This window comes from Populus trichocarpa, chromosome 8 (genome assembly GCF_000002775.5).
Source record: "Populus trichocarpa isolate Nisqually-1 chromosome 8, P.trichocarpa_v4.1, whole genome shotgun sequence".
Taxonomy (NCBI): domain Eukaryota; kingdom Viridiplantae; phylum Streptophyta; class Magnoliopsida; order Malpighiales; family Salicaceae; genus Populus; species Populus trichocarpa.
The window spans coordinates 13,711,232-13,726,306 of NC_037292.2; the positions used below are offsets into that span (position 1 = coordinate 13,711,232).

The 15,075-nt window shown below is 31.7% G+C and overlaps 2 protein-coding genes across 5 annotated transcripts; both read right to left on the reverse strand.

Moving 5' to 3' along the window:
• Positions 1–778: 778 nt before the first annotated feature.
• On the reverse strand, positions 779–5,503 carry LOC7469078 (protein PTST homolog 2, chloroplastic). Of its 2 annotated transcripts, XM_024606479.2 has the most exons (8): positions 4,758–5,473; positions 4,196–4,361; positions 3,714–3,909; positions 3,396–3,631; positions 2,543–2,688; positions 2,288–2,435; positions 1,271–1,339; positions 779–1,193 (listed from the first exon to the last, which is right to left on the reverse strand). In XM_024606479.2, exons 1-8 carry the CDS (start codon positions 5,309–5,311, stop codon positions 1,098–1,100), a joined length of 1,611 nt encoding a protein of 536 aa, XP_024462247.2. In that variant the 5' UTR covers positions 5,312–5,473; the 3' UTR covers positions 779–1,097. The 2 variants fall into 2 exon arrangements, with proteins under 2 accessions (XP_024462247.2, XP_024462248.2); XM_024606480.2 differs by lacking the exons at positions 779–1,193; positions 2,288–2,435 and having other exon boundaries at positions 2,488–2,688; positions 4,758–5,503.
• A 4,187-nt stretch (positions 5,504–9,690) lies between these two features.
• LOC7469079 (homeobox-leucine zipper protein HAT5) lies at positions 9,691–13,811 on the reverse strand. 3 transcript variants are annotated; one of them, XM_002312670.4, is made up of 4 exons: positions 13,323–13,557; positions 12,258–12,649; positions 11,738–12,158; positions 9,691–9,916 (listed from the first exon to the last, which is right to left on the reverse strand). In XM_002312670.4, the coding sequence occupies exons 1-3, from the start codon at positions 13,432–13,434 to the stop codon at positions 11,754–11,756; spliced, it is 909 nt and encodes a 302-aa protein (XP_002312706.4). In that variant the 5' UTR covers positions 13,435–13,557; the 3' UTR covers positions 9,691–9,916; positions 11,738–11,753. The 3 variants fall into 3 exon arrangements, with proteins under 3 accessions (XP_002312706.4, XP_024462665.2, XP_024462667.2); XM_024606897.2 differs by lacking the exon at positions 9,691–9,916 and adding an exon at positions 13,600–13,811 and having other exon boundaries at positions 11,654–12,158; positions 13,323–13,477; XM_024606899.2 differs by lacking the exon at positions 9,691–9,916 and adding an exon at positions 13,025–13,091 and having other exon boundaries at positions 11,654–12,158; positions 13,323–13,476.
• Between the last annotated feature and the right edge of the window lie 1,264 nt (positions 13,812–15,075).

The window sequence follows — 15,075 nt, forward strand, 5'->3', positions numbered from 1 at the left end:
AAAAAAAGTAGTTAACAAATTATAACCTAGTTTTTTACCAGATCAACTAGATTACCAGGTTAATCTAAGTTTTTGATCAAATCACTAGGATTTTTAGCTTCTCTTAATTTTTTTTTAAACTGGCCTCGGGTCAATCCGCCAGACTGGGTTTTGAAACTATGCTTGATGTGTTTAAATATATGTCACATAAATTCAGAATGTTATATTAATAAATATAGTGATTAAAAAGTTAGATGTAATTAGAAAGACAAATACAATTAGTAATATTTATAGATAAACATAAAGTAAAAAATGAATAATGTTTTTCTAATAGGAAAAGATGAAATGAACAAATCCTAAATAAAAACAAATCCTAAAACGAACATCTTTCCATAAACATTTAGGACCTATGACTAGTTTAACAAGCACATGAAAACACTACACTAACAAAGCATTGAGTTATACCATTGGTATAAAATGATCAACAAATAAAAAATTTAATTAAAAAAGTAATTAAAATTAAAATTAAAATTAATATAAAAATCAAATCAAATTAAATTTTAAAAGATAAAATTAAAAAAGAAATTCAAAACAAAATATACAGCAATCAAAAAATTGAATATCAAATTGAATATAATTAATAAATAACAAGATATTTTTGAACTTTTCATAACTTTAAAAAAGTACTTTCCGACCAAAATAAAAAAAAATATTTTTTAAAAAACTAAACAAATTTTTCTCTGTTTAAAATTTTTTTTCATTGATAAACTTTTTTAAAAGTAAACAACCACGTGAAATCTTAAGAAATGATTTTTAAAAAATCATCTTTCATATAAAACATACAGCCTGAAATTGCATCTTCATACACAATGTCTATACATCAATAAAGAAAACATGTGAGAAAAATAAGTGTCTGCAGAGCTTTTTACCTATCCTAATCCTGTAGTAAGAGAATGAACGAGAGAAAGAAATGGTATGTCTCACTCAATCAATACGTTTACAAGAGAAGAGTCGAAAAGAAAAGGAGGAACACAAAAGCAATCTGCTGAGCGTGCCTCCTTACCTTCTTAGGATTTTGATTATCTTCTCGTGTCCATCGTTGCATGTTTTCTGTGTTTTTATTTGATAATGAGCAGATTATTCTCGTATCCGTTGTTGTTAACAATAGGGCGTAGGGGATCGATCTTCCACTCACCATCAACAACGAACTTGATCTGTACCACAAAGGTATAGTGCTGAGATATACTGTGTTCAAGGGACCTGATTATGCAAGTTGGCAAAAATGATTTACCTCATATCTGCCCGGATACAGTTTCAGATACAAAGAAAAGATACCCACACTAGACTTTTCCATCCTTCTCTGCAAAATGGAAATTCAAGTTTCACACTAGTCTGAAATGATCACATTGAGGACATGTTTAATCAATAGGAGAAATGCGGAAATTTAACAGCATGCCATTGCAAATGGATGACATGCATAGGTCTAGATCTGGTTGCCGAGGCAACAACATATAAAAGATACAAGTAAAGCAACAGAAATGGAAAGATAAAAATGACCTGTAACAGTAGCTAACACAAAAATAAGCAGTCATGACAGCTTTCAACCCGTAATTCTAAAAAATATGGGAGATAATTGTCCTATTCTAGGAACAGTGTATGATCCCAGAAATATGAAAATATTTCAAACAGTTAGACATAATTTTACTACCAAGAGGTCTCTTTTGTTCTTTATTTTGTGCAGGCTGGTGGCAGTGTGGGATCAAACCTAGAACTGCCAGTGGCATTAGCATGGGTTGGATCTAAATCTCCTTCTCCCCAGCCCACCCTGCCTAAATGATATCATCACGTGCCCAAACTAGAGGTTGCAACATAATAGAGAAAGGCGGGCAGAACAATCACAAGGATCAATAAATCTACAAACCAAAATCCATGTATTCGTGGAAAACAACCGTTCCATCAGACCCAACTCTCTCTCTGGGTAAACTACAGCTTTTGTTTTCAACTAAGCCCAACTAATATGAATGATGCCTGCCTGTGTTGTGCAACATGTTTTGTCCACAAACACGGGGCAGTACAGTGCCAGACAACCAAATAACTACCAAGTCCCAACATCCCATTAGGCTGTAGGCTTTTGATATTACGTCTCTCAATATGAGTAGCAAAGTTATGTAGGATATTTCGCTTTAGTACAAAAATAAATGCAAATGCAAATGCATTTTATGCTGCAAAACATCTCCTTGCTATAATTTAGATGAGCCAGTACCATTAATTCTAAGTTTCTGGTCAATCAATTTAGATGGGATCAAACCTGGGTTGCCCAGCCATCAAACGATCCAGATAGGAACACCTCTAAGGCAGAACTAGGCCAAACTATACAAGCAGCGCGGAGAAGCTGCAAAGCTCTAGAAGCATCATCAATCCTTTTCTGTTTCTCTTCTACAAACTTTTGTGCATCACTGTTTAAATAGAAATATGGCATTAATGATAAAGCAAATTAGAGCCATGTACCATTTATTTTTTTCAACTTAGCTATGTGCCATTAGATGAAGAGAGCTAAGCATACATTATTGCAAGTGCCATCTTCCCTTCCAACACTGCCAATTTTGCCCTTATTGACCGTAATTTATCCTGGGCATTCATGATCTCATTTTCCTGGAACTCCCAAGAATCAGAAAGCTTCAGAAAATCACCAGAGGAGCTTCCATTATCCTGGTGAAGAGTATAAAACATGATTTGTAAGAGTTCAAGATATGCTTTGGATAAGGTTCTAAAGAAACTACATGGTGAATCAAATCTACCTGAATTGAGAAAACAAAACAAAAATGAAGATTGTTAATCTGCAAGCTTACTTTCTTTTTTGTAAGAAATAAAACTTTATTCTAGCAAATGCTCCTTTAAATTAAATCCCAAAAATACAAAAGTTGAGAAAGCCTTTTTCCAATTTGATGGCCAGAATATGTGATGAACTTCTTTTATATTTAAATTTTGATTGACCCAGTTAACTAATACCTTTGTAGTTCAACTATTTCTTCGACAGCAGAGAAAAGGGCGAGACAGAGAGAAGAGAGAGAGAGATTGATGACGAAACAAAATAAATCCCACACAAGTGTTCTCGATTCAGGAAAGAAATGACATAGAGGTGATTTCTATTCAAACTTTATCTCCTTTTCTATTTCATTAAAAGCATGTGGAAGATGCATTGCAATATTACTTACCAAACAAACACCAGACAAAATTCATGCACAGGATCAGCTTATATTGACTTATCAATGTGTAACAAACAATAAACAGCTATAAGTTCAGTTCCACATTGACTTCCAGCCTTTTCTTATAAGAAAAAAAAAGTTTAAAAAGAGAAGGGTTCCAAAAATCTAGTTTTAAACAAATTGTATTCAAAGGGGGCATAGTTTAGGTACCACTTTCTGTGATAAACTTTCACCAGTGTTTGACTTCAATGCCTGCAGCACGGAGGAAAGCTCTAACTCCAGATCACGTAGACTTCGTACTTGATTCTGATTAATCCCTCCATCAGAGCAATTCTCTTGACTTCTGCTGACAGTTTCACTAGAACCCTCCTTTGTTTCAAGTATTTCATCTCCTAAAACATTCTCCTCGCTTCCTGTACGAGTTCTATTAGAGCTAAGTTCTTCAGCTGTACATCGATAAACAGACAGAAGTTAGCAGATCCAAAATGTAATGCAATCAAACCTCCTGAACATCAGCTCACATAATACCTTCAAATTGCATGTCTGAAAACCCTGCCCTCTTAATGCTCCAAATTCTCCACGTATCTGGATTTAGCGAATTTCCAGAACCATCAGTGTTTGAGAAAGATCTGCTATGATCAAGCTCACCTTCCAAATCATTGATTACACCACTGTTGGGGTTTAATAATCCAGGTATATTGTCAACATTGAGGCCAGCAACTGTCTTTTACAATGGAAAAAAAAACAGTATGAGTTAGGTTTTGTGAGGAATGTCCAGCTACTAAATCATTTTCATACCAAAAAGCTACATGTACTCACATGACGTTTTAAATTATAACAGAAGTGGTGGAAATGATGATATATATATGACCTAAATGGGATATATTAAAAATTCTATAAATGCACCCACACATCTACAATAACAAGTAATCCACATATGGCTGAGTTATCAGACGTGGACCTTAAGAGCAATTATAGGTAACTGGTTTAAATTAAAAATTAAAACTTACCCCATTCTTTGTGGTTTTAGGGAGCCAATCATGGTTAATGTCGCTACTCTGGACACGAGTAGTGCTTTCAATCTCTTTCAAAGCAAACCCTAAATTCATATTCCTTTCTTTCTCTAATCGATACAGTATACCCCCAATCCCAGCATCATCCTCAGTCGCTGTTTCTCTGAGAGCACAGAATTGGTGGATCAAAAACTACCCATAATATATACCAATTGATGAGAAAATTATAACTTGAGAATTTATGGGAATTTGGCGTGGAAATGGCCATTAAAAGTCATGAATATCTGTTAGTTTTCTTTTAATTCTGGATAAGTGGTTTCCCAATTGACAAACTGAAAAGTGGATGAAGAAAAGAATACGGAAGGAAAAAACTAAAAAGAAGAAGAAAATAGAAAAGCATGAATATTTTGCGACGAGCAAACAAAGGGGAAACGAAAAAATTGAGAGCTTTCAACTTCATGTTGCACTCATGCTCATCTAAAAACATTTGACTCTCAATCCACAGAAATAACAATTGCAACTAAAAACAAGAATGGTTAACAAAAATTAGAAGCCTCACAGTGATGTACTAGAGGACGAGCAAGAAACCTGAGAGCTTTGTCCTTTATTACACTCTAAAGCCTTATCTTGAATTTCTGCAGTACTGCATTCTTTATTATCCGTTAAAGAAGAATAGCAATCCACTACATCAGCATTATCATCAAAATCCCAACCCAACGCGAGCCAACCTCCTTCCTTCAAGATAGCATCAACAAGATCCATTCTTCCAGCATCAATCAACTGTTTCTTGCTGGGAAACATCAGTGGATTTTCTGAATTCTTCATGAACTCCAAAATCTCAGTCTCCAATGCAATATCGCTCCCACAACTTTCCCAATCCCTTCTATTACACCTCCTTACAAACCCACCACCAGAACCCCACCAGCTTCTTTTCAGTTCAAGAAATCCACTCGTCTCCTTCACTGCAAGAAAGCGTAACTCTTGGTTGCTTACTTTTCCTTTTATGAGAAGATTATGACTATTAGATGTAGCTTCAAGTTGCATGGAGGGAAGAAAGATCCGAGGGCTCAAATCTACGGAGCAGTTAGGTGCGTGAGTGATTGAGTGGAGCATGGTTCAGGCATTTCGACGAACAATTGGAGCGCGGTTAGATAAAAGAAAGAGAGACTGGTAAGAGAGTGTGTTATAAGAACAAGCAACGAACAATACCTCCTTGAAAGCGGCGCACGCATTCCAGTGAAGTAGGAGAGATAATTATAAACTAGTCCCTGTAGTTTACCGCAATTACTTGATTAATCACTGTATCATAAAAACTAAATCAAATAGTCCCTGGAACATGAATAATGATGTTATCTTCACCGAAAATGATTATTATAATGAAGGTGATAATAATAATAGAAAAAATAAAAGAAACAAAGCAGTCGTTATAATAATAAAAAAAGGACGAAAATTGAATCTCCCACACAAAACAGGAAGCAAAATAGAGTTTTTCTATTAATAAAAAAGAAAAAGAAAATAAAGCATGTGTTTGGGCAAGTGTAGATTTATTTGGATAGGGTGTGTGGATGAGGTGCACGTGGTCCTGTGATTGGTGACAAGATCCAGTCTGATCTGTTTTGCTTGTCATAGGAGAAGAAGACAACACTTAACTACTTCCCCCTTCAAACAAAATAACAATAACAACAATAATAAAATCTTGTCGTAAAATTTGACTTGTTGTACGGCTTAAAATATGTTTGGTAATGTAGTATAAAATGTTTTTTATTTTAAAATATATTAAAATAATTATATATATATATATATATATTTGATTTAATATAAATATTAAAAAAACATCACATAATGAAACATACTAAAAATAAAATTACTGAACTTTCAAGCATTCTTTTAATTTAAAGTTCATGTTATTGAATTACTGGATGAAGTTACAAACTCCATAATCACTTATATTATCTAAAACATTTTAGGTTTTTTTTATACTATATAAAAATAATATTATTATGCTTCCAAATACTTATTTAATTTAAAACTCGGGTTATTAAGTTATTGGATAAAGTTACAAATTTAATAATCACTTATTTTACCCAAAATATTATAGGTTTTTTATACATATAAAAAAAAATTCTTAGAATTAACTCGATTAAATCTCATCTTAGTCTTAAATCACTTAAATTTAACCACATCAATATTTAAAATAGATTGCTAGGTGCTTGTGAGGCCCTGAAATATTTTAGCTTTTTTTAATAGGATATAAAAAAAATATTATTATGCTTCCAAATACTTTTTTAATTTAAAGCTCGGGTTATTAAGTTATTGGATAAAGTTACAAATTTAATAATCACTTATTTTACCTAAAATATTATAGGTTTTTTATACATATAAAAAAAATTTCTTAGAATTAACTCGATTAAATCTCATCTTAGTCTTAAATCACTTAAATTTAACCACATCAATATTTAAAATAGATTGCTAGGTGCTTGTGAGGCCCTGAAATATTTTAGCTTTTTTTAATAGGATATAAAAAAAATATTATTATGCTTCCAAATACTTTTTTAATTTAAAGCTCAGGTTATTGAGTTATTGGATGAAGTTACAAATTTAATAATCACTTATTTTACCCAAAATATTATAGGTTTTTTATACATATAAAAAAAATTTCTTAGAATTAACTCGATTAAATCTCATCTTAGTCTTAAATTACTTAAATTTAACCACATCAATATTTAAAATAGATTGTTAGGTGCTTGTAAGGCCCTGTTTATTTTTGCGTTTCAAAATTGTTTTTAAAATAAATTGAAATTTTTTTATTAACTTTAAATTAATATTTTTTAATGTTTTTAGATCATTTTGATGCGCTGATATCAAGAATAATTTTAAAAAAAATAAAAATATTATTCTTTTAATATATTTCTAAATAAAAAAAACTGTACATTTTCATTCAGGCTCTTAGATTCGAGTTTAATAATAAAGTAAAAGGGAACGTTTTGTCTGCAAGTAAAATCTTGGCAAGAAAAGGCATCGAAAGGAGGAGGAAACATTGTAAAATTGCTGAGATTGATTAAGATAGAGTGATTTGGAGGGGGATGATGCGAGACTTCACGTGATTCTTAGCTTCTGGGGAGCATCAGAATATCTCTTTCTTGCTCTTTTTCAAACCTCTCTTTGTTTTTTCTTTCCTTTATATTTTAATGCATTGGTTATATGATCTCCATTGAGAACGGGTGCTTTAAATGGCTCTGTTAAAAGATACTTACGGATTAAAGAACCTAGACATTTAACTAAAGTTTTATAATCATTTTCTTTTTATTTTATTTTAATGCTGTCGATTCACGCAATGTATTAAATAACAAAGTAAACATTGTAGTTTTAATTTTTTTTTTTTTTTCAACAAGAAGGTTTGCTAGCGCTATATTGCGAGTCGGATGAAATTTTTTTTATATACGTAGCTAATATTTCTAGTTGGAAAAGGAACTAAATTATATGAAAATTGATTTGATATGATTTGGTTGATTTGATGAATTTAAATACAACATAGACGATCGATGAAAATATAGTTTCATTAAAAAAATTCAAGACGACATCATTTTAAAAAAATTGAGACTACAACATATTGAATCGATCCGAGTCAACTTGAGTTAACCTTTTAAATTTACACCCCGGGTCATGAGACCATGATAACTCTGTATAAAGCAAATCAAAATAAATTATAAAGCTCAATTCTCAATCAATAAAAAATTAAAGGATATAATTGAGAAAAATAATTAAAGAAATGACTAAAAAATGACCTAAGTCAATCCGAGTTAACTTGTTAAATTCACGATCTGGATCATGAGACCATGATAGCCTTATAAAAAGTAAATTAAAATAAATTATAAAGTCTAATTCTTAATCAACCAAGTGTTGAAGGATGAAATTGAAAAAAAATCAACTTAAAAAAAACACGAAAAAGGCTCTGAGTCAACCTGGATTAATCCACCAAACTCATAACTCGGGTCATGGGACTGAGATAACCTCGTAGAAAGTAAACTAAGCAAATAACTCGAGTTAGCCTGCCAAGCTCGCGACCCAGATCATGAGCTGGGACAACTCCATGGAAAACAAGCTATAAAGTTCAATTTCCGATAAACTCATTATTGAATGATGAAATTGAAAAAAAAATCTAAAAATATGATACAATAAAACAACCCGAGTTAACTCGTAAGACTATGATAATCTCATAGAAAATAAACCGAAATAAATGACAAAATCAATTTCTTAATCAACCTAATGTTGAAGATGTTGAAGGATGAAATTGAAAAAAAAAATCAATTATAAAAAAAAAAAAACTCAAGTCAGATGGGCTATCCTGCTAAATCGGTGATATAAATCATGACATTGAGATAACAACATAGAAAGCACGTCCTAATAAATCATGAAACTCAATTTTCAATAAATAAAATGTTGAATGATGAAATTAAATAAAAAAAATATAATTTTTTTTTAAAAAAATATTATTGTAATTAATAGTATTTTACAAGGTGATGCACAATAAAAACTAAAAAACATTACATTTTATTCCCTTAATTGCAAATGAACTCATAATTCTAAAGAAAATATAGGTAACATTAATATACTTCTACTTGAAAAAAGAAAAAAAAAAATCCATCAATCTACCTTTTTTTCCCCCTTAATTTCTCAACCATGCACTTGAAAATAAAATCAAACTATCGTATCAGCTTCATCCTTCAAAACAAGGTATCTGGTTCCTCCTTCAAAATTCATGAGAAATTTAGAAAGACTTTCTATTTTACCTTTAAAACTAAGTATTTTTTTTCCTAAACAATTACACCCCACCCCCAACCCCCCCCCCCCCTCCCACCACACACACACACACACACACACATCAATAATACATATCAAGCAGATTTTCATAGTAATTATATAAGGAGGCTCAAAAGGTTATTTTTATATCACAAAATACCAAATGCTAATTAAGCATCAACGAACTGTAGGTTAATCTTCTTTTTCTTCTTCTTCTTCTTTATTTTTAACTCAAGCAACTTGAAAGCTAACATCGCAACAAAAGCAAAAAGAATTCAGTGTTTCAATGTACGTACTCGTAAATTACTGTAAATTTTTATAATAAAACTACTAGTTTCCCTTAACAATTTAGGTTTTATAGCACGCTTCCAAGGATAAAATAATATTTTCTGGGACACATTTGCTACTACAAAATTGAACAGAATAAATAAATCTTTTAATTTTTTATTTGTACAATGTAATATCTAAAATATCCTCAAAAGTTGAGTTTCCTCAACAATAAAAGCATGAATGTTTTTTGTTTTTACTTATTAGCACAATGTTGTTGCTGTAGTGCCCTTAGAGTCAAATAGTCTAAAGCTAAGATCAATGATTTTTTTATTTTTTTATTATGTTTATTATGTTAATATTGTGTGGGGTCAGAGACAATTTGGTATTTGCATAAATTAAATAAAAAAGTTGTTGGCACGTGCATCACAAGCCTCAGCATCTGGGAGGCGTCCGTGCCTTTTGGACGGCTCATGCAGCGCCTCCCAATGACTGAACACCATATTTTGGGATAACATTTGATGCGTCTTGTTGTTGCCCCCTTCACGGTGGTCCGACGCGTGTAGCCGCCAAACATATAGTGGAGCTCCGACAATGATTTTTCTTCCCCCCCCTCTTCTCTCTCTCTTCAACCTTGGAAAAAGTGTAGCCCTTGCAAAAAATCATAAAAGTGTGTTATTTGTTAATTATATCATATTTTATTTTATTTTTTTCATTTTGATCCCTTAGCTTTTGAATTTTATATGAAATCTGTCAACTTATTTTATGATGTTTCAGGTTTAACCTTCAATATTTTGATTTTTAATTTAGATTCTTGGCTTTTTTTTATCAATTTTATTTTATTTTCACTTTCATCATTGGATCCATGATCTTATTTTTTTTTCATATTTGGTCCTCATTCTCTTGATTTTTTATTTTTGTTTTAGATTCTCTTGTGAATTTGATTTTGTTTTTTCAATTTTGCACCTCAACTCAATATTTGATGATATTTAAGGCTTAATGTTTTGATTTTTAATTTTGATTTTTAGCCTTTTTATCAAAATCTAATTTGTTTTCAATTTCATCGTTAAATCCATAATCTTTATTTTTTTATGTTGGATTCATTTGTTAAATTGATTTTTTTTTCAATTCAAATTTTAATTTATTTTCTGAGTTTTTTTTTCTTCTCAAATGAGGTTCTTATTCTCATAATTGCTATTTTTATACCCTTGAGTTTTTTTCTCTTATCGTTCGACATTTGATTTATTGGGGCTAGGTCTCCTTGGTTTTCTCATTATTTCTAAGCCCTACCCGAGAGTTAATCTAGGACAACGATCGGGTCATGGGTTGAGCGAGTTGACTCAAATTAACCTAAGTCAACCAAATTTTTTTATATAAAAAAGTCAAATCGATACTATTTCAGAAAAAAAGAAAATAATGAACGAATTTTGACCCTATTTTGATTGGATTTGCTCCGGGTTAACTGAAACATAAGTCAACTCGGGTTTTTGACCATCTTATACTAGATTTATTCTCTCCTAATTTCTTTTGAAACTCGACCTAATCTAAGTCATGGGTCACTTGGGGTCACGAATAAACCCGTCAGATCGAGTTAAGTTTTAAAATAGTAGTTTTCTAGATGCAGTGCCTTCAATTTAGTCACTAGTTAGAGTCATGGGTTTTAAAAGTTAACAAGGGTTGACGTCGTTTTCTTTATCGATTACATCCTTCAAAGTTGTTTGTTTTGAAAAATAAACTTCATTATTTTTCTTCAGTTTTCTTTTTAATCACATCATCCCCATCTCAAGATCTAGGTGAGAATTTTGTGCAGATGACTTATGTTTTTTTCAGATCACTTTTTTATTTTTTATTTTATCCTTTAAAATTCAATTCTTTTTAAATTTAACTTTATTTTTTTTCTCGTTTTGCCTTGCCTTCTATTGTATTACCCTGTCCGCATGTTTCTATTTGCAGATTTTGATAACCTCCCCTTGTTTTGATTGTTTTGATAGTACTTTGTTTTTTAAAATTTGTTTTCATTGATTTTTTTTAATTTTATTTTTTTCAATTTTAATTATTAAAGATTAATAATAATTATTTTTTAAAAAAATTTTTATAATGTTGAGCCGTGGTTTTTTTTTATTCTTTAAAATATGATAACAGCGTTTTAGAATTATTTTTTTATATCACAAAAAAATCAATTTGGCCTGCGATGACCTATGACAACGCAGGGCGAAAATATTAATCCTAGAGTTAGGCCAAGCATGAAATGTCGTGATATTCTAATATATGGGGTTAAGAACTTGTCTGAGATTACTGGTTTAAAATGTTTTTTTGTTTAGAAATAGATTAAAATAATATTTTTTATTTTTAAAAATTATTTTTAAGATGAACATAAAAAAATATATGAAAATATAAAAAAAATAATTTTTAATAAAAAAATAAAATTTAAACCTCGTTCTTGATCACTATAGTGAAATTTGATTTGCTTACTGGATGGTATGATAACTCAGTAAATCCAGGACCAAAAGGGCTGATCTTCCGCTGAGAATTCAAAATTACGTGAACTTGCAGGTGGCTCTCGGTAGAGTTTTGGAAAGTACGGAGGGGGTAGAAAGCTCCTGGTGAGATTATCTTCTTCAACTTGGGAAAAATCTGGTTGGTCTGACTCGAAAACACGATAACAATCACGGGGCTCCAAAAATGAACGTGGGCTGTCTGAGTTGAAAACATCATTTTTAGCTGAACTTTCTTCTTGTTTGGGTGTCACCATTGGCACAATGGCGGAAACATTTTCAGACACTGTATCAGGCATAGGCTCAAGTTCTGCATCCGGTGAATGGATGACATCAAATGGTTCTGAACTTTCCATACTTTCCTCTCTGCTAAGCAATTTTTCTTTCAGTGAAAGAAGCTGTTGAATCATAAAAACCGAAGCATTAGTGAAAAATTCATAATTGAAAGCCAATTAGTTGCTGAATGCTACTGTTGAGTGCTTACAGGTAAGGGTTACCTCGTTTTTCAAATTCTGCTTCTCGAGGAGGAGTTTGTCATAATCAGCCTTGAGTTTGTCAAAGCTGATTCTCAAGGAGTCGTAGTCCCTTTCCAGCTGCTTGTTCTTGAACCGAGCTCTACGGTTTTGAAACCATACTGCAACCTGGCGAGGCTGCAAACCGAGTTCTTTAGCAAGCTGCATCTTCCTCTCTGGTTCAAGCTTATTCTCCGCCTCAAAGCTCTTCTCAAGAAACTGGACTTGAGCAGCTGTAAGCCGCCTTTTCTTTTCAGATGGCTTAAGGTGCGCATCATAATCCTCATCGCTACTTTCTTCTTTGACATGTGGTTGGAAAAAAGACATGTCTACAGTGTCTCCTCCATCATTCCTAAAATTAACCATAGATTTTGCACCTGGAACAAATGATGGCAAACACTGTTATCGCTTGCAGCATGATCATGAATAGTCGCTATCTAGCGTCAGTCCAACCAAAGAAGCTAATAATGAACATGGCCCAAATTTGTTTCAATCTGTAAGCGAAACTAGCTTCGGAAAGCCCATGTATGCACGACAAGGCTAGTTCCAAGAGTAAATTAGCAGGACACCAACCACCCAAGATGTAGAAAAACAGAAATTTATGCCCCTGGCCTAAACTCTAACGTGAGAATTCTATATTTTTATGCTAAAGCTTCAATCTTTTCTTTACAGTATGATGAAATAACAAAAGCACTCTGTTCTTGAAAGGCATCGTAAATAAAAAGGAAAAGAAAAGAAACTAGTAGTAGTACCTTGTAGGCTAGCACAAGGGAAAATTCTTCTCAAGACATCTAATAGAAGAAGGTAAGTCTCTGGAATCTATAGAGATTTAGAGATAAGCAACCTCGGAATGAAAGACTTCACTCATAAAGCATTAGCATATATCACCGCATAGCAGAAAACAGATAACTTACAAACTTGAAACAGCAAAGAAAAAGAGTTGATATTACAGTTCCGACGAGACACAAAGCATGAAACTTAAAACAGATCGTAGCTTATCAGATGGAAAAGGAAGGCAGCAAGAAAATTAAGTTCAAAGAATGTGAGTACCATGAAGAGTGCTAAAAGAGGTGAGAATACAGAGAGATTCACAAGGAGGGAGCCTGCCGTTTCGAAGAAAAATGGTCATTTTAGAACTGCCACAGTCTTTATCACCCGCCATGAAAGCTAAAGCCTAATCCTGCCTTCGATGTTCTTTCTGGTCTCTTAAACAACCAAATAATATTTCGGAGAAAGGAATCAGAAAAAAGGTCACTGGTGTTTGGAATGTGATGTAAATGTTCTTTAAAAAAACATTTAAAAATAAAAACAGAAGTCTGTAACTTACGAGGAAAGAAGGTGGAAGTGTCCCCACGAGGATACATGCCATGTGGAAAGTTTGTGATGGTGCGCGAAGAAAGCTCACACCCATCAAACGCTCTCAAAGATCAAATGAATAATGACTTGTGGAGGTGAGAAATTGGTAAGCTCATTTGAACTTTGAAGTTTGGCCCTTGGATAAAGGATGGACTCTGCTTTGATACAGAAAGATGGACGGGTTTGTGTAAGAGTTTGCAATTTGAAAGTCGAAAACTTTAAGAGACAGAAAGATTCTAATCTGTCTAGGGGTGATTGATGTGATTTGTACTCTGACAAGCTAGTTGAAAGAACACGGTCAGTTGCTTTTGCAAGTTGTTTGGAAAACACAAGTAAGGCTTTGTAAGTTGTTTGGAAAATATATTTTCATTTTTTATTTTATTTTTTTATTATGAGACAAATCCTTTTAATTTTAAAAAATTATGTTCTGTTATAAAATTTTATTTTCATTATTTTCAGTTTTTTTTTATAAGAGCAGAAAAAGAAGTCACCAGATTCTAGTGAAGAGAAAAAAAACTCTTTACTAGAGTGATTCGAGCTACCAAACAAGTTAAAATTGATATCAATGAGGTTCTACTAGGTGAGAGAAGTTTTGTAATAGTTGTTTTAAACCTAGTCTAAAAACCAAATCTAAATCAAGTATAAATTATTTTTTCCATGTTGATTTTGTGGTTTGGATCGTTTTTTGGGTTTATTAGGTTGAAATGTTGGTTTCTTGGTGTCCCGTGGGTGTTTTGTATTGAAAATATTTTTCTTTTTTATAAAAAACTAGTAGACTTGATTTTTCATCAACCACAATAATACTTAAAATTTGGTCTGATAGATGACATGTCATCTACCACAACAGGTGACGTGTCGTCTGCTTATAATTTTTTTCATAAACAATAGAGGTGGGGCCCTTTTAAATAAGAAAAAAAAAAGTAACAACCCCACACGCATAAGCTTTTCCTTATTTGATACTGTTTTTTCCAATTAATATCTTTTTTATGTCTTTTTTAAATGTTTTTTAATTTATTTTTTATTAATACCCCTCCTGTGTCATTTTTTTTAATTTTTTAGCTTTTTTTCAACCACAATTATTTTTTAATTATATTAGGCGTCTTTTATTTTTTATAAGATTAATATGATTCATTTGTAATTATATATATATATATATTTCATATAGATTAAATTTATTCTTAAAAATTAAAATTTTGTATATTTTCATGATATTTTTAATGTGTGCAGCGTTATAAGTATTGTTTTCTTTTTATTTTATTCAATAAATTTTATATATTTATTAATTTATATTATAAATTGATTTTAATAAATAAATCCATCTAACATGGTCGGATAAATAACTTGTGTTGTGCTTTTAAGTACATTGATCTATATTTGTCTTTTATTTTTTTTAGTTTTATTTATCGTTATTTTTTTATCGAGTTATCCTGACCTTATAATTTAGGAT